The 27301-nt window shown below is 70.5% G+C and overlaps 1 protein-coding gene across 5 annotated transcripts; it reads left to right on the top strand.

The window, feature by feature from the left end:
* The first annotated feature begins 85 nt into the window (after window positions 1–85).
* GPSM1 (G protein signaling modulator 1) lies at window positions 86–27084 on the top strand. Of its 5 annotated transcripts, none has more exons than XM_016153043.2 (14): window positions 86–224; window positions 8969–9190; window positions 9517–9652; window positions 10340–10482; window positions 11016–11139; window positions 11309–11424; window positions 12003–12158; window positions 12945–13053; window positions 13536–13659; window positions 18563–18633; window positions 19350–19529; window positions 24079–24235; window positions 24579–24787; window positions 25816–27084. In XM_016153043.2, exons 2-14 carry the CDS (start codon window positions 8970–8972, stop codon window positions 26020–26022), a joined length of 1953 nt encoding a protein of 650 aa, XP_016008529.2. In that variant the 5' UTR covers window positions 86–224; window position 8969; the 3' UTR covers window positions 26023–27084. The 5 variants fall into 5 exon arrangements, with proteins under 5 accessions (XP_016008529.2, XP_016008533.1, XP_036095150.1 ...); XM_016153047.2 differs by lacking the exon at window positions 86–224 and adding an exon at window positions 996–1269; XM_016153045.2 differs by lacking the exon at window positions 86–224 and adding an exon at window positions 5906–6560.
* Window positions 27085–27301: the final 217 nt, after the last annotated feature.

Genomic DNA, 27301 nt, shown 5'->3' with positions numbered 1-27301 from the left:
TTTCTTATCTCCTGTTTACTCTCGACCCATCTCCCTTTGCCTGAAGCCAGTGTCTTGCGGGCTGCGTTTCGGCATTGACCTGCCCGTCTGCTGGGCGGCCTGGAATGCTGCTTCCCACGCCTGGACCTCGCTGCATCCTGGACCTCGCTCCATCCTGGACCTCGCTCCATCCCGTGGTCACCCCGGCTTTCCAGGGTTTGGCGTCTCCTGGGTGCACCAGGAAGGTGCGGACCGGGAAGGGGGCGGGACCAGGTGAGACCTGCAGGTGCCGCCTTGTGCCCAGGAGCTGGCCCTGGGGCAGTGCAGAGCCAGGGCGGGAGGGGCCAAGGCCACATCTCAGGGTCAGCTCAGGGTCAAGCCACCAGGGCTCCAGGAATTCACGGAGAAGGTGTTGGGTGCTGAGATACCCTCTGGGGGTGACCCGGGGGGGGTGTCCCCTGCTCTGCTTGCATCCTTCCCAGTCACCCCGCTTCACAGATAAAACCAAGACTGGGAGGGCGACATGCCGACTCAGGGTCTCATGGGTGAGGAATGGCGGGAGCAGGGGAGTGTCACTGTCCACAGCTCCCAGGCCCACCCACTCCTCTCGGACCACTGAATTCACGTGGGGGAGGGGCAGAACTGTGTTTGTGATCAGCCCCCCTAAACTAGGCAGGTAGAGAGGCACCCAGTGGGAGCACCCCGCTGCCAGTTTGGAGAAGGGGTGATGCATGTAGGACCTGGACAGGAGGAAAGGGGCAGAGGACCAGCAAGGGGGCGCCTGCCGCACAAAGGCAAAGGGCCCGCAGACGGCCTCACGTGGGGGCGGGAGAAGGCGCGGGAAAGCCGGCAGAGGGCACTGCCGCCCAGGGCCCGGCGTCAGGCCAGGCCCCCTGCTCTCTGTCCTGAGCCTGCGGGAGGACCACTGCCGGCCCGGGCCAGCCGCCTCCACTCCCGCCCCTCCCCCGCGTGGCCCGCCCCCCACGAGCTCCCTCCCCTCCCCCTCCCCGCTGCCACCGCGCGGAGGGAGGGAGGAGGGCCCGGTGACATCACGGCCAGGCGGGAGGGGCGGCGCCCCGCGCACATCACTTCCTCGGCGCCTCTGGCCGGTGGGGACAGGCAAACGGACAGTGGACAGCGGACAGCAGCCAGCGGCCGGGAGACAGACGCCGGGCGGCGCGAGCGAGGGGTGCGCGGCCCCGGCACTCGGCGACCCCGGCCCATGGCCGGTCCAGCCCCGCCCGCCGCCGCGGACGAGCTGCCCGGCCCGGCCCGGCGCCTCTACTCCAGGTGGGCAGGGCGGGCCGGGGGCGGCGGGCCGCGGGGCCGCGGGGCCGGGGCAGGCCGCCTGGGCAGCGGGCGGCCGGGAACAAAGGCGGCGGCGGCGGCGGCGGGCGCGCAACGTGGCGGGGACCCGCCCTCCGTGCGGGGCAGCGGGGGTGGGAGCGCGAGAGTGGGGGCGCCCCGGGTGCCAGAGGAGGGCCCGGGATGGGGGTTCTGGGGCGTGCGGGAGTGGCGCTTGGGGGTGGGAGCTCCAGGGGTACACATGGGAATGGGTGTATGAGGCGGGGTGCGGGAGCCTGAGAAAGGAGGCGTGAGGATGGGGGTGCTGGGAGGGGGGCGGCCAGCGCCCCAGTTTGAGCCCAGGGACTAACGAAAACCTGGAGGCTAACGGGCGGGGAGGCCGGGTGGCTGGGATGGGCAGCTGCCCCTGGGGGGCGGGGGCGAGGGCTCCCCGCCCCCTCCTCCTGCAATCCCGGGGACAGGGGGTGAGAGGCAGCCGCTCCTCCAGCTGCGTTCTCCCGGCTGTTGGGCCGCCTGACACAGCAGGTGTGTGCAGGGGGGCCGCCAGGAGCTCCCCTCCCCACCGCCACAGCCCGGTGGCAGCTTGGCTGAAGAGACCGGGCTGTGTCATGGGAAGGGCCCTGCCCCCCTTCAGCCCATCCCCCCCTGCCCTGGTGCAGCGGGTGGCCCAGCCATGGGGCCACAGAGCCAGCCAGCCCGGTGGGTGTGTGTCTGCCTACAAAGGCACCTGCCTCGGGCAGGCTCATGACTGGCAGCCTAGACTGCGCGCCCCACGCCCCGCCAGTCAGGGGTGACAGGCTGGCTCTGCCCGGGGCTGCGTGCCTGCGTGGTGACTCCAGGCCTGGCTCCGGTGTTTCGCTGGGCGATGCCCGGGGCCCGGGGCCCGGGCCTCTGGCAGCAGAGTGGGCAGACAGGAGTGCTGAGCCGGGGCGATTATTGGCAGCAGCCCCCAGAGGGAGGCCTGGCTCCCCGCCCCGGACTGGAGGGACATCATCACCCTGGCCCCCCTGGCGTCCCTGAGACCAGGTGGCCTAGCCCGTCAGCCCGTCAGCAGCACACCTCTGCTGCACCCCGATGTGCAGTGACGGCTCGGTGACGGGCAAGAGGAGGCCCCACTGCCCTCCCACCTGGGGCTGGTCTGCGCTGCTGGCCAGAGACACAGCCCCCATTGTGCGGTCTAGGGCAGGCCCGCGCCCCTGGCCTGGCTCCTGGGCCCCACGCGGGGAGGAGGGAGGACGTGCGGGGGACGAGCTGGCAGCTGACGCGGGAGGCCGGCGTTCAGGGCCCGCTCCCCGGCCCCCGGGGGTGCGGAGCCGTGCAGGCAGCCATGCCCCAGGGTCATCTGTCCCATGCAGAGGGGGCACGTCGTCCCCAAGAACTACAGGAGCTGATCTGGCAGCCACCGGCTGTGTGAGTGTGTGTGAGTGTGAGAGCTGGGAGACCCCGCAAAGCTGACCATGGGGTCCACATGGGCACAGCCACTCCACGGGCCTGGGGTGTGGGTCATGTGGAGCCCCGTGGAGGCTGACCCCAGGCGGAGACAGGGACAGGGACAGAGGGGATGCTGGGAGAGGCCTTGAGCCCAGCTCGGCACCTTGTAAGCTGAAGCCCGAACAGAGCCAGACTGGGGTGCAGGAGCCCCCCGCAGGGCGCAAGGGGTTTGGACCCTACCGCGTAGCCATGGCCAGGTGTGGGCAGGGCGGTTCCTGGTCAGAGTGGCTGGAGGGGGCCTCCTGGACAGGAGGGGGCTGCGGGGCAGGTGAGGGGGGGCCTGCTCCCACAGGCGCTTGGCTAGGACGCTGTCGGAAGGCGGTCTGCCCGCGTGGAGCCCGCGTGTCGGGGAGAGCCCGCCAGGGGCGTGGGCACGGGGGGTGGGGACGCTGGGTGGACAGGATCCATTTGGTCTGAGCACTGCCTGGATAGCTGTTGGGGGGCTCCCTGGGGCCAGCCACGCCAGGTCTCCTGCCTGGCCCACCACCCAGGGTCCCCCCTTCCCACACCCACATTCCTGCTGGTGAGAGGGTTCAGTTCTAGGAGAGCGGGGCTCGGAATACCCATGAGGGGAACTTGAGCACGAGAGTTCCAGTGAGCCGCCAAGTGCCCCATGGGGCCCCGGGGAGGGGCCGGGTCAGACGGGCTGCCCCTCCTGCAGGAGTTCTGGATGGAGGGCCCAAAGGGCGGGGGTGGCGGTGGCTGAGAACACCCCGAAAGCGGGGACGCCGTGGGAAGGCCTCTCCCAGCCTCCCTGCCGCCTTCGGCCAGCAGCCAAGTTCTCTTGCTTAGAGCTGGGAATGGGGTAGTGTCAGTGGTAGAGCACCCCAACTCTGGGGTGGCCTTGGAGGTGTCCCAAACAGCAGGCGCCTCAATAGAGGCATCCCCAGGTGTGGGGCAGGCCCCCACAGCACGTGGCCATGCCACCTGCCCGTCTCTACCCTGCTCCCTCCCCAGGTGGCCCCCAGGCACTGGCCCTAGTCGCCTGGTGGGCCCTTCCTTGACCTGGCCCTAGGGTCCCCAAGCTCCTAAGCCGGGTGACACTCACGCCCTTCCTCTCCAGCAATTCTGCCCCTGCCAGGCTGCCTGCCCTCTGCTGCCCCTGCCCCCCTGCCCCCTGCAGTATGGCTCTGCTCTGAGGGGTGGCGGGGGGAGGGCAGGCAGAGGCCCAGAGTGGGGGCGACAGCCTTGGAGAGGGAGGATGGTGATGGCTAGGACTGAGGGGAACACAGCCGCCGGTCAGCCGCAGGTGGCGGTGGTGGGAGACCTGGCCTGGGGACCCGTCTCAGTGGTCAGCACCGAAGGGCAGGCGGTGAGGGCAGGGGCTGAGAGTGGGCGGTGTGGACGGGCTGGGCCGGGCTGCTGTCTCGGGCACCAAGGCCGGGCTGCAGGGCTGTGGACGTGAGGTGGCGGCGGAGCAGGAAGGCTAGGCCCTTGGGGAGTCGGCACCACTTCATCGCCCAGCGGGCCAGCGGGCGGCGGGGGCTTGGCTGACGGCGCCCCGCCTCTTACCCACTGTGGTCTGGTCTGCCCGGCCCCTCGCGGGGAGAGGTGTGCCGGGCAGGCGTGCTGTTAGGGCCAGAGCCGGCAGACACGGCTCGGTGGGGGTGGGGCAGCTCGCCCCTGAGGGGCCAAGCCGTCTGGCCAGGGGTCTCCCAGGGCAGAGAACTATAGGTGAAGAGCTGAGCACCTTTAGCCAGGTGGCAAATCCCAGGTGGGAAGGCTGTCCCCTCCCAGAGTTTGCTGGTGAGTCTGGTGTGGGAGCTAAGACTATAGCCCCGGGGGGTGGGGAGCCCATCAGGTGCCCCAGTCCCGAGCCCTGAGTTCTCGGCGGCCCCCGCAGTGCACGGAGTCCAGGGAGGGTGCGCGGGAGTGGACGGGGAGCCAGGGAGGGGGGCCACTGTGCCCCGGGCAGCTGCAGCCTCGGTGCAGCCCCGGTGTGCACGGGCACCTTGCCAGGTGGCAGGGCTCATACCCGCAGGCCTGCAGGAGGGATGCGGGGGACAGAGGCCCCAGAATCTTCACTGAGCAGGGAGGGGGCCCCGGCCAGGCTGGGCAGCTCCTCGCAGAGGACAGGAGAGAGCGGCCAGCAGTGCAGGCGTCAGGCGAGGGCCCGGCGAGGCGGTGGGGACGTTGGTGTGGGGGCACCGAGCTCGGGGGTTCAACTTGCTGACGGGAGCTGGGCATGGAGCAGGCGGCCCCGGCCTCGTCCTGCCCCCCTCAGCTGCGCTGTCCTGGGGGTGAAGGTGGGGCCTTGGACAGAGGCCTCAGGGCGTGGAGGAGAGTGCCCCGGCCTGGACACCCTTGAGGGCAGGGCCTGGTGGGGGCGGGTGGTCGGGACCAGACGCTCCCACTGCTGTGGCCACCACCCAGGACTCTGTCCTCCCAGACGCCCCCAAAATGAAAGTGGGCAGGACCGGCAGGGCCTTGGGATGCTGTGTCCTCCACACCCTCCCCCTCATCCTTGGCTTCCTGCCTCTGCTCAGACCCCAGGGTGGCCTTAAGGAGTGGCACTCCCTAGTTCCTCGTCCCCAGAGCTGCGTCACCTTGGAGCCCCCCACCCCAGCTCTCGCCACTGAGAAGACAAGTGGCCTGGCAGAAGGGGCTCCCGGGGTGAGCAGCACCTCGGGGGGCTGGGAAGGGTGGTCCCCGGGAGATGCCTTGGACTTGTCACCACCACTCTGCCCTGCCAGGCCTGAGGGGACTCCCTGGGCTCTGAGCCTGTGGCCCTCGTCTGTTGCTGGACTTTACCGCACACCCACCCACCCACCACGCCCCCCACTACTCCAGGGGGCTCCTCCCTTTGCCTGAGGTAGGTCACATGACCTGACCCTTGCATTGGCCACCCCTGGCTGGAGGAGCTGGGGGGCGGGCAGGGTAGGTAGCCAAGGGGCTGAGGTTTCAGGAAAGGAGCTGGGGGGGAGGGGTCGGGCCTCCTAAGCCCTCTGCCCCGGCCCTGGGCAGCCTTCCCAGGCGCCTCGGCGGGTTAGACCTGGAGCCCCCTCAGACGGTCTGGGTGGGGAAGCCCAGCAGCCCCCAGAGGGTTGGGAGGCACTAACAAGACAACCTGGACCGGCGCCAGGCCAGGCTGCGGGTGGGCTGGGGGTGGGGGCAGGGGCGGGGCAGGCCAGGTTCGAGGGGGCCCCGCCAGGCAGGGGTCTCTGGGGCGAAGGCTTCCCCCTGGGACGGCTCTGTCCCCGGGGAGAGTCAGGCCTGGGGCCAGCACGTCCTGTCACCACCTGCCTCCCCCCCTTTGCAAACGCTGGCCTGGGCGCCTTCAGCTGGGCCCTGGCCCAGCGCTGGCTTCAGGGTCACAGTGGGGCGAGTTTGCTGGGGAGCCAGGGAGAGCGGGAAGGCGGGCACAGCCCCCTCGGGACGTCCTCTGGGCTCCCTGCTGACGGCGCTGATCCCCTTGATCCCTTGATCCACCCCAGTTCCCCTGAGCCCCAGACGATGTGTGTGCGGGCCTGGGGTTTCCCGCAGCCAACGCCGCCAGAGCCCTCAGCCCGCCGCCCTGGGGTGGGGAGAGGCAGGGTAACCCCCAGGCCGACGCAACCCCAGGACCAGCAGTTAAGGTGGGGCAAGGGCTGGCCGGCTGGGAGAGAGGCCCGGAGCCCAGCGATGCCGGCAGCAGCCGCGGAGGGCCAGCCTGCGGCCCTGAGCTTGGCAGAGAAGGCCGTGTGCAAAGTGGTGTACGGCGCGCCCCGCCCCCGCCCCCTGCTGCTGCCCGTGGGCCTGGAGCTGTGGCTGTACGTACAGAAGATGCGAAACCTGCAGAGGAGGAGGTGGGTGGCGCCTGGTAGGGCCGGGGCCGCACAGGCAGCGTGCAGGCCCAGGGGGCAGGCGTGGGAGGGCAAGGTGGAGAGAGCAGGGGCTTCTGGCCCTGGACGCCCTGCCTGGCACCGCTCCAGGTGGCCTCCCAGGTCGCCAGGGGCCCGTGCTGGACCCCCCAGTGTATGTGATGATGTCCCATCAGGGGGCCCCACCCACCCCCTTGATGTCTGGGCTCCAGGCCCTTCCCAAGCCAGAAACCTTTGCTCCGAGATAGATAGCAAGGGCACCAGGCCCGCCTGAGCCTGCAGGGCACGCCGCGCTCCGGAAGTGCCCGTGCTTCCGAGCCCAGTGCGCCCCGGTCACCTGGAGGAGAGGGCCGTTTGCTCCTCAGGTGGCTCATGAGCAGCTGGGCGGGGACAAGCAGGCCTCAGTGAGGAAGCCCCGTGCATGACCCCGTAGGTGACCCTGTGGAGGGCGCGGGGCCATCTGTGCCGCAGCACCCACTGGCCTCCCCAGGGCACTGGGCGATGTGGCTGGATTGTGGGGGGCAGTCTGCTGTCCTGACCTCCAGGCCTCGCCCCTCACCCAGGGCGCCCTGAGCGGTCACAGGGCTCCGCTTGAATCTGGGGGAGGCAGAGAGGCAGCGGGTCCTGGAGCCCAGGCCCTGTGACCCCCATGGGGTGAGGAGCTGCTCCCCTAGGACGAGGGGCCCCGATGCTGGGGAGTCGTGGCTGGGCAAGGGGCCTGGTGGAGGGGGGTGGTTTTCCCTGCAGAGAGCCGAGAGCCAGCATCCGCCCCTCCCCCGCGCTTCGCCCCCCCCCCCCCCGCCCCGCTGGCCGCGGGGTCACCGCCTGTGGAACCGGCTGCAGTGCGCATGCTCTCGATGACGCAGGGAGGGTGACCGCGCATGGTTGTGTCAGGCATCGGCTAGCGTGGGGAAGCTCGGGCCTAGGCGACGGCTTCTTTTTAAGGTGCCCCCCCCCCACTGACCCCTGACGTTGCACGGCGCTCCGGGCAGCGGGGAGCGGCGCCCCTGACATCCCACGGCGCTCCGGGCAGCGGGGAGCGGCGCCCCTGACGTCCCACGGCGCTCCGGGCAGCGGGGAGCGGTCCTCGGGCACAGCACACCCCTGGCTGTGGCGTTTCCTCTGTAATTTTCCCACGTACTCCGATAACCTCAACAGCGAAGGGGACGAGACAAGCACAGGCCCGGCCCACCCGCCACCGCGCAGAGCACGGCCTCCTCTTTCCCAGGCCTCGCACGTGCACGGTCACCGGCTGGGGGTCGCCCGACCCCCACCTCCCGACGCCTGCGTGGATTCCCCTCACTGGGGCCCAGCAGCCCCGGGCCGTCCCTCCCGCCCCAGGCCAGGGCAGTAGGTCAGGCCTTCAGCCTGGGTCCCATGTAACCAGCTGGGGCAGGATGCAGAAGGCCGAGCCCCCAATGGGCAAAGGGTCCAGCCCAGGGCCCCACAGCGGGGCGGGCCAGAGCCAGGGCTGCCAGCCGCGCCCCGAGAGCCCCGTGCCCAAGGCCTGGGCCACGGGGGCCTCGGCGAGCAGGTGCTGCCTCGGGGCACTGTGCAGGGCCCAAGGGTCAGGGGCTTCTTCTCCGACCTAATCAAAGGTGGGGCGCGAGGCCAGCACAGCCTCCAGCAAGGGTCACACCGGTGGTCACACAGGGCCCGGGGCCCTTGGGGTTCGGCCGCGTGCACAGGGCAGGAACTAGGGCGGTTTTCCAGGGGTCGAGGTCATCCTGGGACGTGATAGTGTCCACTTCCTCCCACGGCAGCGGGGGGGGGGTGGGCGGTGGGCAGCATGGTGGGAACAGCTATTTCTCAGGCCAGCCCTGGCCAGCAGCCAGCAAAGTACTTCTCAGCCGGGGCGGGGGCAGGGAGGGGCTGGGGGCTGGCTGACCCTCTGCTCACAGGCAGCCCTGCCCCCTGCAGAGCAGGGCGAGGACCGATAATGGCTGAGCTCCCAGCCCCTGAGAGCTCGCTGGGTGCCCCCCGCCCCCAGGATGCAGGGTGGGGGCTGGGCTGGGCTCAGGTCCTGCCTCTGTGACCTTCACCAGCTTACTGCTCCTCTCCGAGCCTTGGCTGCCCTCGGCGGAGACCAGGATGGGCGGCCAGCACTTGGGGGCTGGCGGTGTTTGGAGGTCACCCACCGCCGGTCTTGCTGTAGTCTCAGACTGACAGCTTTTCCCGGGCTGCCCCTGGGCCCTGGCAGTGAGGAGGTTTGGGCGCAGGTGAGCCACACAGGTGTGCCAGCCTAGGTATGGGCACGCCATCAGACCCAGCACCTGCGTCTGGCGTTTATCCAGTAAGAGTTAGGTTTGGTGCACAGGTGTGGCATGGGGAGCCAGTGGTCCATGGTGGGGGGCACGGGTCCCCAGGCTGTGAGCCGTTTTCTCTCTGCGCAGGATGGAGGCCTCGTGCCTGGAGCTGGCCCTGGAGGGCGAGCGCCTGTGCAAGGCTGGGGACTTCAAGGCAGGCGTGGCCTTCTTTGAGGCTGCCGTGCAGGTGGGCACCGAGGACCTGAAGACACTGAGCGCCATCTACAGCCAGCTGGGCAACGCCTACTTCTACCTGAAGGAGTACGCCCGGGCGCTGGAGTACCACAAGCACGACCTGCTGCTGGCCCGGTGAGCCGCGGGCACCGGCGTGGGCACGCGGGGGGCTGCAGGTCACCTGCCGGGTCCGTCCCTGGGCGGGGTCTGCGAGGGGCAGTCACAATGCAGGACTCACGGGGCAGCTCTCGTAGCATCGACTCCGGCTGCAAGCCACCCAACTCCCCCTGCCCTAGCCCGGGGTCCCCCGACAGCCGCAGGCCGTGCAGGGCCGCCCCCCTCCCTGCCCGGAGAGAGCAATCGAGTCACAGCCCCCACCCCGGGCTGGCCCTCCTGGGGCCTCGTCCTCCCGCGCCCAGGCCCCTCAGCCCGGCGGGCCCCTCACTGCCTCCCGCTGCCAGGGCCATCGGCGACCGCATGGGCGAGGCCAAGGCCAGCGGGAATCTGGGCAACACGCTCAAGGTCCTGCAGCGCTTCGACGAGGCCGTCGTCTGCTGTCAGCGGCACCTGGACATCGCCCAGGAGCAGGGGGACAAGGTGCGTCCCCCGCCCCGGCCCGCAGCCCCTGCTCAGGTCTGGGATCGGGGCCCCCCCCAGCTCTCGCCCCGTGGGAGGGCGCTTTCCGCACACGTCGCACTGCGGGGCTGAGGCCCGGCTCCCCACGCCCGGCTCCCCACGCAGCCCCCCATCTCCCACGGCAGTCCCCACCTCGCGGGCCTCCCCCTGAGTCTGCCAGCACCCCGTCGCGCCTTCCGGGGCCCAGAGAGAGGCGAGGGACGTGGCCCTGGGAGGAAGCGTGGCTCCAGGGGCAGACGGCAGAAAAGTAGCTGCCTGGCCAGCAGCCTCGGTCCCGCCCTCTGCTGGACACCTGGCCGTCGCGCTCTGCGACCTCTCCTGTACCCCTGTGGGACAGGGGTCCTTGCTTCCCTGCACAGACGAGGAAACTGAGGCTAGAGGGGTGACACAACTCGCCCCGAATCACGGCGTCCGGCCCTGAGGCAGAGTCCCTACCCCTGGGTTTCAAGTGGGACCCAGCCACCCCACCGGGTGGACCTAGTCACGTCCCACCTAGGTCCTCGCCTTTGGGAGCCCGGGTCCAGCCGGGACAGTGGGATAGGCAGTAGGCGCAAGCGCGCCCCGGGGCGACGTCCCCCCCAGCAGCCCAAGGCCGGAGGCTCCGGGGGGCTGTGGCTGGAGGCGCCCCAACCTCGGTGCCGCCCGCAGGTCGGGGAGGCGCGGGCGCTGTACAACATGGGGAACGTGTACCACGCCAAGGGCAAGCAGCTGTCCTGGAACGCGGCGCAGGACCCCGGGCACCTGCCCCCGGACGTGCGTGACACTCTGCGCAGGGCCTCCGAGTTCTACGAGTGAGTGGCCCAGAGCCCGAGCCGCCCGCACCGCGGGGCGCCCAGCCCCGGCCCTGCCCGCCTGCCCACCCGCCCTTGGTCCCCCGCCCACCCCTCACCCCCGGCCCTGCCCGCCTGCCCACCGGCCCGCGGTCCCCCCCCACCCCCCACCCCCCACCCCCGGCCCTGCCCGCCTGCCCACCCGCCCCCGGGGGCCGCCGCGACCCCGTGACCCCCCGTGTGTCCCATGTCACGGTCCCTCGCAGCAGTGCAGAGAAGCGAAGGAACGCTGAGCCACACGTGGCGTTTAAACACAGCGTGGCCGGGAGAGGGGCCGGGACGTTGGGCCGAGTCCCCGCGTGGGACGGCGGTCTCCCTGGAGAACAGGCTGCACCTGAGAACCAGAGCTGGGGAGAGGGGGAGCCCCGACCCAGGCTCGGAGCTCGGAGAGCACCAGGGGGCACCAGAGCTACAGGGCTCCTGGGAGGGGCGCCCCCTAGCGGGGGGCTGGACCGCACCTGGAGGGCCGCGGCTCAGACGGACTTGGCCCCCAGGAGGAACCTGTCCCTGGTGAAGGAGCTGGGCGACCGGGCGGCCCAGGGCAGGGCCTGCGGCAACCTGGGCAACACCCACTACCTGCTGGGGAGCTTCGCGGAGGCCACCGCCTTCCACAAGGAGGTGGGTCGGCAGCGGGGCGGGGAGGGGCGGCCTGCTCAGCCCCCCTTCACCCGGGCTCGGCGCGGGCATCCCGGGGCTCCCCCCAGCCACGCCGACGTGGGGCCGGCCACGCTGGGCGGGGAGGCAGAGCTGCTGCGTGACCACCGGGCTGCGGGGTCTGCGTCCACAGCGCCTGGCCATCGCCAAGGAGTTTGGGGACAAGGCGGCCGAGCGCAGGGCCTACAGCAACCTGGGGAACGCCCACGTCTTCCTGGGGCGCTTTGACGTGGCTGCCGAGTACTACAAGTAGGTACCCCAGCACCCAGCCAGGGAGAGGGTGGGTCCGAGGGCACCGGCCCCAAGGTCGGGGAGAGCCGGACCTCCCAGCCTCCCAGGGGCCGCCATGGAAGGGCAGACTGAGCCGGGCCCCAGAGCTGTCTTTGCCCCTCACAGTGGCAGTGGGGTGCAGAGATACTGTTCCCATATGCACTTTGGAAAGTGAGGGACCCTCTGGCTCCTGCGGGTCCCTGACTTGTGCCAGGACGCCCTCCGGGCCACCTGCCTTCTGGCCCGAGTAGCAGAGCAGTGGCCGCTGGGCAGAGACGGGGTCATTCGCACCGGGTTTTGGGCTAAACCAGGTGTTGCTGTCCCGGGCCCCCCATGGAGAGGCAGAGACCAGGGTGGTGAGGTGACCGGGCGGAGCCTGGCGGGGCCCTGTCCATCTGGTTCCAGCAGAGGCGGGTGCTTCAGCCACGCGAGAAAGCCCAGGTGGACCTCCAGGCAGGTGGGCTGCTTCCCCCGCGGCCCACCACCTGCCCCTCGGCCCCTGCCCCGGGGTGGGGGACGGGGGTGCTGCAGCTGTCCCGGGCCGCCCCTCTCCGCAGGAAGACGCTGCAGCTGTCACGGCAGCTCAAGGAGCAGGCGGTGGAGGCGCAGGCCTGCTACAGCCTGGGCAACACCTACACGCTGCTGCAGGACCACGAGCGCGCGGCCGAGTACCACCTGCGGCACCTGCTCATCGCCCAGGAGCTGGCCGACAGGTGCGCGGGGCAGACCCGCCCGGGGGCTCCCACCGGCCCCGCGGGCCACGGCGCAAGCCGACTACAGCCGCCCGGGCCTGGGTCTGAGGCCCTGCTCGACCACTGACCGCCAAGTGACCCCGAGCAGGGCAGCCCTGCCTGGGCCTCAGCCTCCCTCTGTCCATGGGCCACGCCGCCCACTAAGCGGGACTAGGTGAGCCCGGGTGACGCTGGGCCGGTCGCGTGCGGCGCCTCTTGGCACAGCTGCTCGCGGGTGTTACTCCAGTTGGCCGGTCCATCGACCTTTCAGCCTATGTAAACGTCAGTCTCGGTGGAGGGACAGCCAGACCGGGGACTCCCACCAGGCGGGGCCGGCTGGGCAGTGGCCGGAGGCAGAGCCGCAGACTGCAGAGAGCAGGGGCCACGTAACAGGCCACTCTGCCAGGAGGCTTCAGGTGGCATGCACCTTCTCTTTGGGTGACAAAGACGTTTTGGAAGTACCTTGTGGCGATGGCCACAGGCCGGGAACGTGCGTGATGCCACCAAATCACGCCCTGTGGACAGTGAAGCTCCTGTCAGGCTGTGTTTGCCTCCCCAAGGATGGAAGGAGCACAAGGGGTCCCCGCCTCGCTGGCCACCAGGGGGCGAGCAAGGCCAGCCAGGAGCCTGGGCAGCCAGGCCCCCCTACCTCCTCGTCCACCTCCCACCATGTTGGGCCTGGACCCCCGGAGGCTGGGGGCTTGGGAAGGCTGGCCTAGTGGTCAGGGCCAGGGGGTGCAGATGATGACTCAGTTTCCTTCCCTGCAGAGTGGGCGAGGGCCGGGCATGCTGGAGTCTGGGGAATGCCTACGTGTCCATGGGGAGCCCGGCACAAGCCCTGACCTTCGCCAAGAAGCACTTGGAGATCTCCCAGGAGGTGAGCTGGGCCTTCCCCTCCCCGCCCCAACCACTGTAGGAGCCCCCCAGACACTGCCCAGCCCACTCCAGAGGGACTGCCGGCAGGGCCAGCCCCATGTCCCTAGAGCAGAGGCCGGGGTGCAGCCCTGGTCCCCATCGTTCCATGGGGAAGTCCCACCGGGCCTGCCCTTTGGCTAGCTCTGGTCCTCCTGGTGAGCCTCTCCTCCCAGCCGGACACTGAGGGGTGGACAGGAAGCTTCACGGGCTGGGAGGTTCACGGCCCAGACTCAGACAGAGGGCCCCACGCTGCCCAAGGCCTGGCTGCCCGAGGCCCCAAGCCTTCCTGCGGTGTGAGGGGGGTGGCCTGGGGTGCAGGAGGCAGCCACCACCTGGGGTAGATGCCCAGAGTCCACCTTTGGGGCACAGTGAGGCCTGGTCCCTTGGGGCCTACGGAGGGCCTCCCAGCAGCCTGCCCACTGACCTGGCCCTGCCTGGACTCAGATTGGGGACCGCAACGGGGAGCTCACGGCCCGCATGAACGTGGCGCAGCTGCAGCTGGCACTGGGCAGGCTGACCAGCCCGGCAGCCGCAGAGAAGCCAGACCTGGCCGGCTACGAGGCCCAAGGTGGGTTACCGGGCTGGGCGGGGGGCTCCTGTGCACCCCGGGCTCGGTCCCTGGCCGGGGCACAGGGCCTCGGCGGGCAGGGCTGTGGCAGGAGGGCCGCCCTGGCTTGGGGCACCGGCTTCTGCAGGGGCTGTGGTGCTGGGAGCTGGGCTCTCCCCCAAACAGCCGCCCAGGAAGAGAAGGGGCCCCCCCAGGAGGTGGGGGAAGTGATGGGGTGTCCAGGGTGCCGTGGGCACAGACTGAGGGCCTTCTCCCAAGGCAGGTTGGGGACCAGGGAGATTAGAAGGGTGGGGACAGCATGGGCAAGGGGGTAGCCCAAACACCAGCATCCAGGCCGGTTCTTTGTGGTCACCAGAGCAGCAAGGGCCTGTGGCCACACTGGGCCCCCCAGGTTTACCACCTAGGGGCACCCCAGCAGGCAGGAAGAGGAGAGGGCCCTCACTGCCCGTCCTAGCCCACTCGGGCTGGGGCTGGGTCTGGGGGAGAGCTTCCCTTTTGGCCGGAGCGGGAGGGGATGGGGAAGAGGGGTGGGGAGCAGGTCCACCAGCACAGTGACCTCAGCTCACACTGGCGGGGTTGCCCATGAAGGTCAGCAATGTGCACACAAGACAGGACGTTCCTTGCAAAGCAAACAGATTCATAAATTCAGGGGCTGGGGACGGGGGACACCCCGAGCTGGCTTCTGAGGCAGCTGCAGGTGGGTGCGGGGCAGAGAGCTAGCCTTCGGCTCCCCACCCACTGGACCCAGCCGTGGTTCTCCAGTTTCCAGTCTGGTCCCAGCCCCCTGAATGCCATGGTTTCCGGGGTGGGGGGGGCACTCTGCCCCAGGTGCTAAAGCCCCTAGGCTGCCCAGAATCAGGCCGGGGTTGCTGAGGGCAGGCAGCTGGGGTCCTCGAAGGCCACCTCCAGGCCCCCGGTGGAGGGCCCGGCATCCGCACAGACTCCAGCAGGGCCAGCCCGACTCTGTGTCCTCCCGACATTTTCCTCCTCGGAGCTGAGGGAAGGGGGGGCGCGTGGTGAACGGCGGGGTGCTGTGCAGGAACAAGGCAGCTTCTGTCCTCTCCACGCCCTGCTGGGGCCTCCCCACCCGGCTGCCTGCTGGCCACAAGCAGAGGGCAGGGCTGGGGCTTGGCCGACCTCCCGGGACGGTGGCAACCGACGCAGTGTGCCCAGGCCGGAGGAGGCCTCCGGAGGCGGGTGCCCCGCGTGTGGGCCGCCCCGGCGAGCCTGGCAGGGCCGGGCTTCCTGCATTCGCTCCTTCGCTCATGCGCGCAGAGCCAGCGTGGTGGGCCGGCCGTTTCCGGAAGCCCAGAGCCTACCTTCTGGAAACTGCCTCTTTGGGGTGGGATGAAACAGTTGCATGTCCAGACCCTGTCAGTTTGGGGCGGGGGGGTGAAAGGAGCCAGGTGAGCACCCAGGAGGGGCGTTAACCCAGCTCCGGCCAGGAGCGGCCCCAGAGAAGGAAGGAGGCCCCGGGCGGGTCCAGAAGGACCCGGAGGGAGGACGCAGTGGGGACTGTGGGCGTGGCCGGGGCGTGGCCCTGCCGCGTGGGTGTGGCCTTGGTGGGCGTGGTCTGCGGTGGGTGTGGCTCGCTGGCTGGAGGCCCGGCCTCAGGGGCTCTTTTTTCCTGTGTTGATAGCAAGAAGAGCTTTTCGTGCAGCTGGAGACCCAAGAGCGAGTCTGGGGGCGGGGGCCCTCCTTGTTACTGTGCCTGGGCCGCGATCAGCCCTCTTGGGTGTCCTGGGGTGCCCTACCCTGCCCTTCCCAATGGAGGGAGCCAACCCTGAGCCCTGCAGCGCTGCTGGCCTGCCCTCTGGTGGATGTCCCCTGCCTGTCCCCAACGGGCCTGGGCTGTCCCTCTGTCCCACAGGGCACTCCCCGCTAGCACGGCTCGGCGGCTCCTTCATCCTCTGGTCCCTGCAGAGCAGCAGGAGTCTGCCGGACACCGCGGAGGTGGGGAAGGGCACGTCCTAATGTCCGAGCAGCAGCCCAGGCTGTGGGCTCTGGCCCTGGCTCCGCCGCATCCCCGTATCCCCATCAGTCAGCTAAGTGACCCCATCCAGCTGTGCCTCAGCGTCCCCACTGGTCACCCTGGGAACAGCACCTGGCAGGGACGAGGGCCGCGGACGGGTCCCTGTCCCCCCGCCCCCTGTGCACTCAGAACGCGGCCGGCCGCCCACTCCCGCGCTGGCACCGAGGGCACACAGACCAGGCCAGAGCGGGCCCCACTGCCTTTCCGTCTGTGCCTTCTGCAGCGGCTACCGCGCAACTCGGGGCCAGCCTGACCTCCTGTGAGCCCTGCCTCCACGGCACACCCGCAGCCCTGCCTCCCTGTGCCCTGCCCCTGGCTCTGCCCCTGGAGGCTCTGTGACCTTGGCCAGGCGGCCACCCTCCCTGACCCCCAGTGTCCACAGTCTTGGGAGGGTGGCCAAGACTTATGCTGGACATGGCCAGGAGGGGACAGTGCTTGGGAAACCACACACCGGGGTGCACACCGGGGCACTTTGTAAACACTAGCCACTCGTCCCCGTTCCCTGTTAAGCGCCTACTATGTGCTAAGCACTCCATGTGCAAGTTCTAGGGGCACACCAGTGACCGAAACGGGCAAAGACGGCGGCAGATCATGTGTGTCAAACAGGTAAATCACGTGTCCCAAGTGCTTTGGAGGAAAGGAACGTCGTGGGGCAGGTGAGGGACACCGGGCAGGCGAGGGACGGCGGGGGAGGCAGGGCATGCCGACACTCGCAGCCTGGCAGGCTCCCGGAGGCCGCCGCCTCATCGGCCTGGGCCGCACGGCCAGCACCGTGGACCCGTGGCTGAGGCGCGCCCTGGCCCCGGTCGGGGCTGGGAGCCTGGGCAGCGGGGTCCGGTCGGGGCGGTCCTCCCGGAGACGGGGTGCATGGGGCGAGGGCGGAAGAGAGCGGGCGCCCTGGTCCCTTCCTGTGAGGGCACTGATTTCAGCACAGGGCCTGCCCACCTCACGGCCTCGGCCAACCTTCAGCCCCTCCCGAGGCCCCGACGCCTAACACAGCCCCCTTGGGGTTTGGGCATCAACATGTGGCACAAACAGTGACTCCTGAGCAAGGGCTGGAAGGAGGGGAGGGAGCAAGCCATGCGCCCAAGTAGACGGACTTCCCGGACAGAGGGAACAGCCCTGCGGAGGCCCCAGGCAGGCGTGAGCCTGGCCCACAGGGACAGGAAGAGTGTTAGGGTCGGCGCTGAGGGGCCGGGCCAGGCCAGGCGCGACCTCGTGGGGCCTTGTGTAAGCCCCCACCCCATGCCACTGGGTCCACAGAGGAACGAGATCTAACCCAGATGCCGCCGGCATCGCCGGCCCCGCGTGGAGAAGGGGCTTTGGGGGCGAGGCTGGGGCAGGGGGGCAGAAGACAGGAGACTCAGGCCCCAGTGGCTCGGGGCAAGGCATCATGAGTCTGGTGGGACAGGAATGATGGCGAGGGTGCCGGTCAGTCCGGGGCGGGGCTCAGGGCAGTCTGCAGAGCCTCCCCCTCGGTGGGGGTGGGAATCGAGCCAGTGGTGCCCGGGCCTGAATGCCCCAGTCAGGCGGCTCAGCGAAGGGCGCGGAAGACCTCGGCCTTCTCCACACAGAGGATGCATTCAGCCGGGCCCACGGGGCCCGCCGCCCTCAGCGGGGTGGCGTGAGGGGACCCGCCCAGGAGCCGGACACTGCGTGTCAGAGGGGCGTTTCAGCCTCCACTCGGAGGGCCAGCCGGGGCAGGAGCAGCCGTGTGGGGCTGGGGGCCCAGCGGACAAGGTGGGGAAACAGAGTCGGGCCCTAGGGTGTCAGGGGGCAGCCCGGGGAGAGGCCCGCAGCCAGGCCCTGGCCGGCGATGGAGCAGGGCCTCCGCTGGCTGTGGTGAGTAGAAGGCCCTGGACAGAGGCTGCACGTCCCGCGGGCCGCTCAGCCATGGGACGGAGACGTGCCCCTTGCCTCCCCATCGCTGTCCGGGGAGGGGAGGGGCACTGCCCCCAAGTGTGCGGTTTGTAGACGGACCGATGTTTCTTCCTAACGGGGTGGGTGGCAGCAGGGGACCCCGACCCCACTCTGCCTCGTGGCTTTCAGCCTCACGACACGGAGTCAGGCTGTCCGCCTTGGGGCAGAGGCAGGCTGGGCACTGACCACGCCACGGGGGCAGAGCCCTGCTCTAGGTGGGAAGGGCAGCGACGGCCCTAAGTCCTGGACCCCCACGGCCACCGGAGCGCTTCCAGGGCTGGCTCCTGCAACTCCCCCCGCCCCGGGCGATGTGACAGCAGCCATGGACCAGTCCGGGGGACACTGCGTCCCCACCCCAGGCCATCTCCTTTCTCGGCTTCCGGAGGGCAGCGGGCAGGCCAGGCAGGGAGAAGGCACAGCTGCCCACGCCATCTCTCCCCACCGACCCAGTCCTCGTGGGGCCCAGGACACTGGGTTTGGGCTGGTCTGAATGACCGACCACCTGCACTACTGCCCTCCCTCTGGGGACTGTGCCCAGGGCAGGGAGTGTGGCCTCAGGCCCCCTGCCCACCCCTCCCGGCCGCTAGCTGTGGTGAGGTGGCGGGGGGTCCGGGTCCAGCTGCCACGCCACCCACCGCGCAGCTGAGCTTCGTGAAGGGACAGGAAGGGCTGGGTCTAGGACTCGGGAGCTGGACCTTATGCGGGGGACGCCAAAGCCGGGCCCCGCAAGCCCCTGGAGGGTCCGCCCTGTCTCTATGCCTCACCGCCCATCCAGTCAGGCCGTGCAGATCCTGGGGACACTGAGTTTGCTCCGCATGGGCGGAGACGCCCATCTTGGCCCCCCGAGGGCAGGCTGATTGATGGCTCTCAGCTCCCCAGAGGGCCCTGGGCTATGCCAGCCGACCTGGAGGCCAGGGGTCAGCGCCGGCTGACCAAGCTGCTGTTTTCCAGGGGCCAGGCCCAAGAGGACGCAGCGGCTGAGCGCAGAGACCTGGGACCTGCTGAGGCTCCCGCTGGAGCAGGTGAGCGGGGGCGGGGCAGGCGGCCAGGGGCCGCGGCACATCAGCGCTGTGGCTAATGAGGCGGCTGCAGTGTTTGCTGAGCGGCCAGCACTCCTGTCCACGTCACGTCCCCTGCCACGGGAGACAAATGTGCCATCTGCCCGCAGAGGGGGCCCCGGGAGGCCTCGACGCTCCACTGCCTGCTCCCGCCCACTCGCTTTGGAGTCCTCCCGGCCATGTCCCCTGGGGACGAGCCACAGCCATTTCCCATTGCAGACCCCTGCGTCCCTGCCCAGCCCTGTCCCCAGTGTCCTGGCCGGCCCCTGCTCCTGGCTGCTCCCTCCTGCTCAGACTCTGCCCTGGGCCCGCTCCGTCTGCCAGGGGTGCCGTGCGCCCTGGGGCTGTGGCCTCACCCCTCCGGCCTCCGGCTGCTGCAGTGGAGACTGGGGGCCCGGTCACCCACAGTCACACGTCGCTCAGTGTGGGAAGGTCGGCATCTGGGGAGTCGGATGCCCAGCCGGACTCCTCCGGCACCCACCCTGCCTCCCCCCGCCCCCAGGCCCTGGGGCCCTGGCTGGCCCTCTCGTCATCCTCCCCCGGCCCAGGGCGCCAACGTGTGTCTGTGAAGTGGGGGCGACTGTACCTGCCCGGCCCCCCTCAGGGCCCTGGGGTGGGGAGCATCAGTGTGGAACCGTGGGCGGCCCCCACCCACGCCTAGCCTTCCTCCCTTTTCCCAGGAGCAGAATGGAGACAGCCATCACTCTGGGGACTGGCGGGGGCCGGGCAGGGACTTGCTCCCTGCCCCTGTGAGGAGCAGGAAGGGCCAGGAAGGGCCGGACGCCACTGAGAGGAGGCCCCGGGAGGGCGGCCACTCCCCGCTGGACAGCGCGGACGTCCGGGTGCAGGTGCCTCACACGGTGGGCCGCTGACCCTTGGGCTGCGACGGGGAGCCCCGGGAGGGGCCTGGGAGACCACTCCAGGGGGCAGAGGTCACGGCCCTGGCTATGCCCGGGACCCGGTGGGCGCCAGGCCGGCCTCAGTCCAGGGCACTCGGTGCAGGCAGTGTGATTGTCAGCTGATCGGACAGCTCGGGTGGTGGCAGCTCAGGTCGCTGGCCCAGGCCATGGGCCCCGTGCTCGGACAGGTCAGCGTACAGAGGTGGACAGGTGGACAGAGGCCGGTGGACCAATGGATGGGGGACCGATGGACTGGTGGTTAGGTGGGTGGACAAATGGAGGAGAGGGGCCAGGCCCTTTACTACCCGCCAGGTGTCCCACTGTGCCCAGCAGCCCGGCCCTTCTAGGCTTGTGGGAGCTGGTCAGGGGTCAGAGGTCAGCCTGGAGCCAGCGTGCGGAACACTTGGCCCCAGCCTCTGGGAATCAGAGGGAGGGCTCAGTCCCGCGGGACCCTTCCCCAGACGCCCCCTTCGCCACAAGCCGGGGGTCTCTGCTAATCCCATTTGACCCTGTGCTGCCCACCTGGTGGGGAGGAGGGAGGAGGCACCAGAGGGGGGTCCTGCGGGGGGCGGGCCATGGTCAGGCCACGCGGGTTCCTGGGGTGAGCCCAGCCAGGCCTGGCGTGGGAAGCCCCGCCCCATGCTGGTCGCTGGGGAGCTGCCGAGCAAGAAGGGCCTTGCGGGGCGGGGCAGCGGTGGACGGAGCCTGGCCGGGCCCAGGGCCCCCCGCTGCCCCAGTTTCTCTGCCCAGGGACCGCATGAAGCAGGTGACGGTCTCCACGCGTGAACGGAGACTGAGCGAGGCAGGGGGCAGAGGCTGCGCCCCAGCCACTCGGGCCCCCCACGGCAGGGAGAGCAGAGAGGCTTGTGTTTTGGGCTCTCTGTACCCCTAAGCACACCAGCCTCCCCCATGATGGCTGTTTGAGAAGTCTCCCTGAAAAGGCCACCAGGACAAAGCTGTGCACCCCACCTCGCGTCCTGGGGGTCTCAGAGCTCACCCCATGCCGGCCGGGCTGACCCGTGTGGAGTGTCGCCCGGCCGAGCGCCAGTGGCTGCCTTCCCGGGCACTTCCTCCAGAAGGAGACGACAGCGGACACTCAGGCTTTTCACGTGCAGTGCGGCCCCAAGAGGGGAAGCTGAGGCACCGGTGGCAGAGAAGCTGGCCGAGGGCATCCACTGGACAGTGGAGCTGGGGTCACCCCCGGCCCCCGCAGTTGGGCCCTGTGGAGAGCATGGTGGGGCTTCGGGTCATGCCAGTGCCCCTGGAGGAGGCGCTAACCGCGGTGGCAGGCCCTGCTGCCCCGTGGGAGGCAGCCTCCGAGGCCAGGCTGGGGCTCCGGGAGGGGCGTTCAGGGGTCCCCCATCCTGCCCTCACCTCTCCTGCCAGGGCTCACAGCCGCTCCCCTGGGGCCGGTCGTGCTATGAGACAGGCTGGGGCCCCACAGGCCTCCCAGAGCAGGAAGGGGGCACCGAGGCAGGCGGTGTGAGGCCAGGGAGGGCCCTGCGGCCACGGGGCCTGGGGCTGGGGCTGGGCAGAGGCCAGGGGCCGCTGCGTGGGCGGGGGGTGCCATGCGGGGTGCTTGGGCGCCAGGCCAGCATGGGACGCCTCCTCTCTCCAGCCCCCACCGAGCTGCGGCCACCCCAGCTCAGTGGGGGAGGCTCGGAACCGAATCGGGCTGAAGAAAGGGGGGCCTCCCACGGCCTCGGGAAGGAAGCGGGGGGCCTGGTGTCAGAGTGGGAAGCGCACGTCACGCAGGTCCCCACCCCCCTGGGCCCTCGGCGTGACAGCAGCAGCCCGGAGCCAACCCGGCTCCGAGTGTGTACAGAGCGCTGAGCGCGCGTGTCTGTGTGTGTGTCTGTGTGTGAGTGTGTGAGTGAAGGCGTGCGGGTGGGAGGCGATGGGGAGGGGCCCTCGATCCCGTCCTATTTAAGAAGCCAGCTCGCGGGGCCCTGCTGGTCTCGGCAGCTGGGTGGCACCGGGCGCCACGGGCAGGGCGGCGGAGCAGGCACCTGGGCGTCCCGCCCGGGCTCCACGTGGCCGAGCGCCCCGGCCAGCACCTGGGGGCTGCAGCTGCAGGAGCTGCGGATCCGGTGTGAGTGTGGGGCTCCCGACACAGGGAGGCGTGGGAGCCCCTGGACCTGTGTGAAGCTGGACTCAGGCAGAGCTCTCCTCCTGGGGGACAGCAGTTACCTCAGGGGTGGGGACCGAGCCATCTGCCCAGGGCGCTGCGTGGGGTGAGTTTGAGCGTGTTCTGTGCTGCTCCTGCCCTCGGTCCTGGTGGCCCTGGGTCCTGGTGGCCCTGGGCCCGTCGGGGTCTGAGGAGCTGGCCTGGCAGGCTGGGGCGGGGCCATCTCGGGCCTGGGGGTTGGAGAGGGGGGGGGGGGGGGCGAGGCCTGAGGAGGTCCTCTGACACCTCCAGATGGAGGACAGAGCCTGGGTTTCGGGCAGAGGAGAGACTGAGGCTCAGGGGTGTCTTTCTGGGGCCTAGAGGGTGTCTGGAGTGAGGGCGCAGGGCCCTGGAACTTTCCAGAGCCTTGCCGTGTGTGCCCGTGGCCTCTGCACCCCGCAGGGCCAGGGTCGGCTCCCCGCAAGTGGCTCAGGCTCGAGGAGCAGTGCTGACAGCCCCGGCCTCGGCTGGAGATGGGCTCCGGCTCCGGCGGAGGGGGGCAGTGGGGGGCCCTCCGCCCAGCCCCAGACCCAGTGCTGATGGGGCTGAGAGGTCTCGGGACTAACCCCACTTTCCTTTAGGTGTGTCCCTTGAGCCCCGAGTTTTAGCCCAGGGGAGGCTGGAGGAGTGTCGGGGTCACCCTCGTCATGTGAGGGGCCTGGAGCCCACCTGGGGGCCCCGCCGTCCCCGCCTGGCCCGGGCCCCTCTGGGCCCCTCTGGGCCCCTCACAGCAGCTGTTGCTCCCCTCCAGGCTCTGTGGGGCCGGGGGGCGGGTTGCAGGAGAGCAGAGCACTGAAGGGGGCTCTTGAACTCCCCCGAGCCTTGACTCTGGGCCTGCCCTGGGTGTAGGGGCGGGGAGGGGGACCCGAGCGCCCGGAGCCCCGGAAGGGGGAAGGGTCTCTGTCCTCCAGGCGGCTGCCTGCCAGCATGGCCCACAGCGCAGGCCAGTGGGACCCGCTGCCCACAGCCCCCTGCGTGCTCCGGGAGGCCAGGCTTGCCCGCTCCGGGGTGGGGGTGGGGTCTCAGCGCCCCCTCGCTACTGTGACCTCAGAAGGCTGTGCTGGCTCTGTGCCCTGGTTCCCTCTGACACGGGCTGGCGATGGGCTGTCTCGAGCTCGGGAGTCATACGTTTCGGGGGGCGCTGGCACCCAGTGGGCAGCACCTTTGCTGCTGTGGTCTGTGAGCCCGGCTCTGAGCAGGCCCCGAGGAGGCCGAGAGACGCATGGGCCGGGGCTGGGCAGGGGGCCTGGCTTCCGAGGGGCGGTGGACGCGGCCCCAGTCTGCAGCCGGAGCGTCCACCTGTCAGCCCCTCGGGTCCCCGGACCAGGTCAGGGGGGTCGGCCCGCTCGAGCCGCCCATCCAGCCGCCCCTCGTGTGCATGTGCAAAGGGAGGCCCGGCGTGGGGGTGGGCTCGCCAAGGGCGCCCTGCCCGTTGGCCCTCGGTCAAGCCCGATGACCTGGTCTCGCATCTCATACTGCTCCCTCCCCCTGCCCTACAGACTGCGGCCGCTCCAGGGCCCACCCACCCTTCCCGCCTGATCCCACCAGTGGGACGGGACTTCCCCAGGCCCAGCGGGCCCCCTAGGGTCAGCTGTCCACAATGCCCAGCCGCCCAGAGCTGACCCTGGGCCTTCGGGCCCGCCCCTCGCCCCTCGGCCAGCACACCGGGGGAGGGGCGACTGGCTATTAGCACTTCCTCTGTGGCCTGAGTAGCCCACACCCAGGGTCCCTGCTTCCACATATCCGCTGTCCTCTGGGCTTGTCCACCAGTCCAGGACCTTACGAAACAGTTGCCCAGACCCCACCAGGGGCGGGACTGCGGTGGAGCATGGGAGCCCTCACCTCCCCCAACCTGGGCGCCTTGTCTCTGGTGATATGACCTGGCACTGACCACTGCGAGTATGCGTGGTGGCCAGCAAGGCGCCCTGCCCGCTGGGGGCCGAGTCGCGGGCTCACTCGCTCCCTCGTTTGCCGTTTGCCTGGCGGTTCAGCAGCACTGGTGAGGCTCACGGGCACAGGTGGGGGTCCCCGGGGGCGGGGCCCCCAGCTGCTGGCAGGTCGTGGTGGTGACTTGGGTCCCGGGCTGTGCAGGTGGGCTCGTGGGGTAGCGCGTGGGCAGCGGCACGTATGGGAGGATGAGGGGGCCGGGGTGGCGGTGGCGCTGGCAGGAGGGGGAAGGGCAGGCAGGGGGGCAGGGTGGGGGCAGGGGGGCTCGCAGAAGCGGGAAGGTCGGTGGATGAGGGTTGTGACCTTGGCCCAGGCTAAGCGGCCCCCTCGGCCGCGTCGGGCTCTGAGGGGGCAGCGGCCGGCTCGGTGGTCAGCGCTGTCGGCCGTCCCCCCCAGGGCCTCCCGCGGGCTCCGTCCTCCGACGAGGAGTGCTTCTTTGACCTGCTGAGCAAGTTCCAGGGCAGCCGCATGGACGACCAGCGCTGCCCCCTGGAGGAGGGTCAGCCCGGGGCCGCTGAGGCCACTGCGGCCCCCGCCCTGGAAGAGAGGATCGGTGAGCGCCCCCGCCGGGCTCCTGGGCCTCGAGGGGCGGGGGGCCCCGGAGCCCTTGCTCCCGAGGGCGGTGGGCACCAGCTGCAAAGTGCCCCCTGCCACCGCGAGCTCCCCGCCCCCGCCCCGCCCGGAGCTGCATCCTGGGGAACATGCCATCATCTTGCCCGCCCTCCGGAACGCGGTGTCAGGCTCGTCAGCCTCGGGGTGGGCGGGGGCGGGCAGGCTCTGCTCCCGTCACCTCCCGGGGGGCGCGCAGGGGCGGGCAGGGACAGCTGGGAGTCCTTGACAGCGGGGGGGGGGGGCAGGGGGGGTGCCCTCCCTGGGCTCACCGCTGTGCCCCACAGCCCAGCCCTCGCTGACCGCCTCGCCGCAGACTGAGGACCTCTTCGACCTCATCGCCAGCTCCCAGAGCCGCCGGCTGGACGACCAGCGGGCCAGCGTGGGCAGCCTGCCCGGGCTGCGCATCACCCACAACAACCTGGGGCACCTGCGCGGTGACGGGGACCCCCAGGAGCCAGGGGACGAGTTCTTCAACATGCTCATCAAGTGCCAGGTAGGCTGCAGGGAGGGCGGGGTGCCCAGACCCCAGGCCCGCCGCCGCCCTCGGTGGCAGGGGCTCCCGGCCAGCTCCTGGGTGGGGGGCAGAGGGGCGGCCAGCCGGCTCCGCAGGTGTCAGTTGCCGAGCGCCCACGGGTGGTCAGACCTGGGGCCCTTTTCCCGGGACCCTGAAAAGGTGGCCTAGGACGTCCTCAGGTCAACTGTCCCGGACAGCGCAAGAGCTCAGAGCCTGACCTTGGGAGTCCCTCCAGCCCCGCACCTGTGCACTGGGAAAGCCAAGGGCCAGACAGCACCCCCAGAGCGGGGGTGCGGAGTGTCTGGCCAGGAAGAAGTGCAGGGGTGGTTTCGGGGTCCAGCGAGCCCCAGTGGGGGGCGCAGTAGCGTGGCCACCCTGCAGAAGACAGGGAGTTGGCAGACGTGACGTTCGTCCCCACAGAGGAGAGGCGAGCACGGCCCTGGGGGAGCCCGAGGAGCCTCAAATCCGGCCCCTGCCGAGCTGCCCCGAGCCCCCCGCGCACACGCACGCAGGCTGCGGCCGCTGCGCCTGCTCCCGGCCCGCCTGCTCCGGAGCCTGCGGGGGAGCCCCAGCGCCGTCGGCCGCCGGCCCCGCTCCCCACCTGCCCCCGCCTCTGCCCCGGCGGGTGTCCCGGGGGACCCTGCACCTCAGACTACAGGAGCCGCGGCCCCCGCCCATCCCAGGGGCTCATGACCACACCGCCGGCGGGGGACCTGAGCAGGCCTGGGAGGGCGTGCCCGCAGCTCCGGCCCCCGGCCCGGCTCGCCCTGTGCCCAGCGGCTGCCCGCTCTCCTGGGCGGGCTGCTCTCGGGCCGGGCTCCCAGTGCTGCCCCCAGAGCTGCTGCCCCGCGGACCCCGGGAGGCCCGAGGCGGCCTGGCCCACACTCCTGAGCTGGCACCACGGCTGGACGGCCGCCCCTGCCTCGGGCTCGTCCGCAGGGCCGCTGGCCACGGGACCCACGTGGTGGGAAGGCGAGGCCGCCGACCGGCTGTCCGTGTCTGCCCAGTCCTCCAGGATCGACGACCAGCGCTGCCCACCTCCCGACGGGGTGCCCCGCGGCCCCACCGTGCCCGACGAGGATTTCTTCAGCCTCATCCAGAGGGTGCAGGCCAAGCGGATGGACGAGCAGCGGGTGGACCTCGCTGGGAGCCCTGAGCAGGAGGTGGGCGGGCCGCCCGAGCCCCGGCCACAGTGCCAGCCGGGCAACAGCTAAGGCCTCGCCCCCACGACCAGGCCTGCCCCACCCCCCCTGGACACAGTGGGGGGACTCACAACCGTCCAAGACGCCCACAGCCCCCCAGAAGCCGAATCCCCACAAGGCCACAGCTGAGGGCAGGCTCTGAGCCCCCCGCCCTTCCCACTGAGCCGGACGTTGGCCTGCCGCCCGCACAGCGTCCCCCTGCCCAGGGCGACAGGCTCGGGCCAGGGCTGCCCATGTGGGGGAGGGCGTGCCTGCCCGGGGCCAGCCCCCACACGGTACGCGGCTCACTGCAGCCCTGCCCTGCCCCAGCCTGGGCCTGCAGCATGTCGGCCCAGACCCCGGTGCTGTCCAGACCCTCCGTGACCTGTCCCTGCCCCCTGCCCCCTCCGTCCTGCCCGGCCAAATGTGAAAACCCTGCTGCGTGCCCCACACCCCAAAAGGTTCTCTGGGGGACTCCGGTGACACAGGCGTCCCTGTCCCCCCAGAGCTGGTCCCAGAGGGCCCAGCAGACAGCTCGCCCCAGTCCCGGCCTCTCACCCCCAGAGGGACCCCCTCCCTCCTGCCCAGGCTGAGGGAGGAGCAGGAAGGCGTCACAGAAAGCCTGGAGCCCGCTGTCCCCACAGAGCCCCCCCGGCCCCATGCAGTGCTGAACAGGCGGGGGCCCTGGGGGGGCAGGATGGAGGTAGGCAGCGACCGAGCCCTGAAGCCCGGCAACAAGCAGGACCAGCCGCGGCCCAGTCTGCTCCCGACACCAGCCCTGTGGCCGTGGGGGAGGCGGGGTTGGCACAGCCGGGGGGCCCGCCCCCCCCTCAGCCCGCCCTGCAGCACAGCCCGGGAGCCCTGGGTGGGCGGGTCGGGCTCCGAGTGACCACGGCTGCCACAGAGGGCGTGGGGACACCTGGGGCGGGTCCAGACGCCCGAGCGCGGGCTTCTGCTCGGCCGGGGACTTGAACGCACACACGTATTTATTGCTCTCATGTGTTCGCCATGTTGTCCGTGGGTCCTTTCCAACCCAGAAGGTACATTTGTTTTTCTGTTTTTCCGGAAAAAAATAAATAAAGTCTGCCAAGTGAATGCTGGTGTGTTGGGGTAGTGCGAGGCGGGGGGCCCTTCGGGAGGCCCAGCCAGTGCGGAGGGCCTGGGGCTCCGGGGCTCGCGCGGAGACATAGGGGGCTGGGGGGGCTCTGCTGGGTTTGTCAGCGAGGGGACTGGAACTCGGGTTGAGGGGCACCCCAGGGATACAGAGCCAGCAAGGAGCTGCTGCCGGAGCCCGTGTCCCCCAAGCCTGGCC

Source organism: Rousettus aegyptiacus, unplaced genomic scaffold (assembly GCF_014176215.1).
Source record: "Rousettus aegyptiacus isolate mRouAeg1 unplaced genomic scaffold, mRouAeg1.p scaffold_m13_p_3, whole genome shotgun sequence".
NCBI lineage: Eukaryota > Metazoa > Chordata > Mammalia > Chiroptera > Pteropodidae > Rousettus > Rousettus aegyptiacus.
This window is presented reverse-complemented; position numbering and strand designations above follow the sequence as displayed.

What these genes read in the sequence shown, in the direction of transcription:
- GPSM1 (XM_016153045.2), top strand. Translation starts at nt 6,229, where the DNA reads ATGTGTGTGCGGGCCTGGGGTTTCCCGCAGCCAACGCCGCCAGAGCCC. An exon ending in CACGACCTGCTGCTGGCCCG is followed by an intron (nt 9,191 to 9,516) that starts GTGAGCCGCGGG and finishes TCCCGCTGCCAG; the next exon opens with GGCCATCGGCGACCGCATGG. An exon ending in ACTTGGAGATCTCCCAGGAG is followed by an intron (nt 13,054 to 13,535) that starts GTGAGCTGGGCC and finishes GCCTGGACTCAG; the next exon opens with ATTGGGGACCGCAACGGGGA.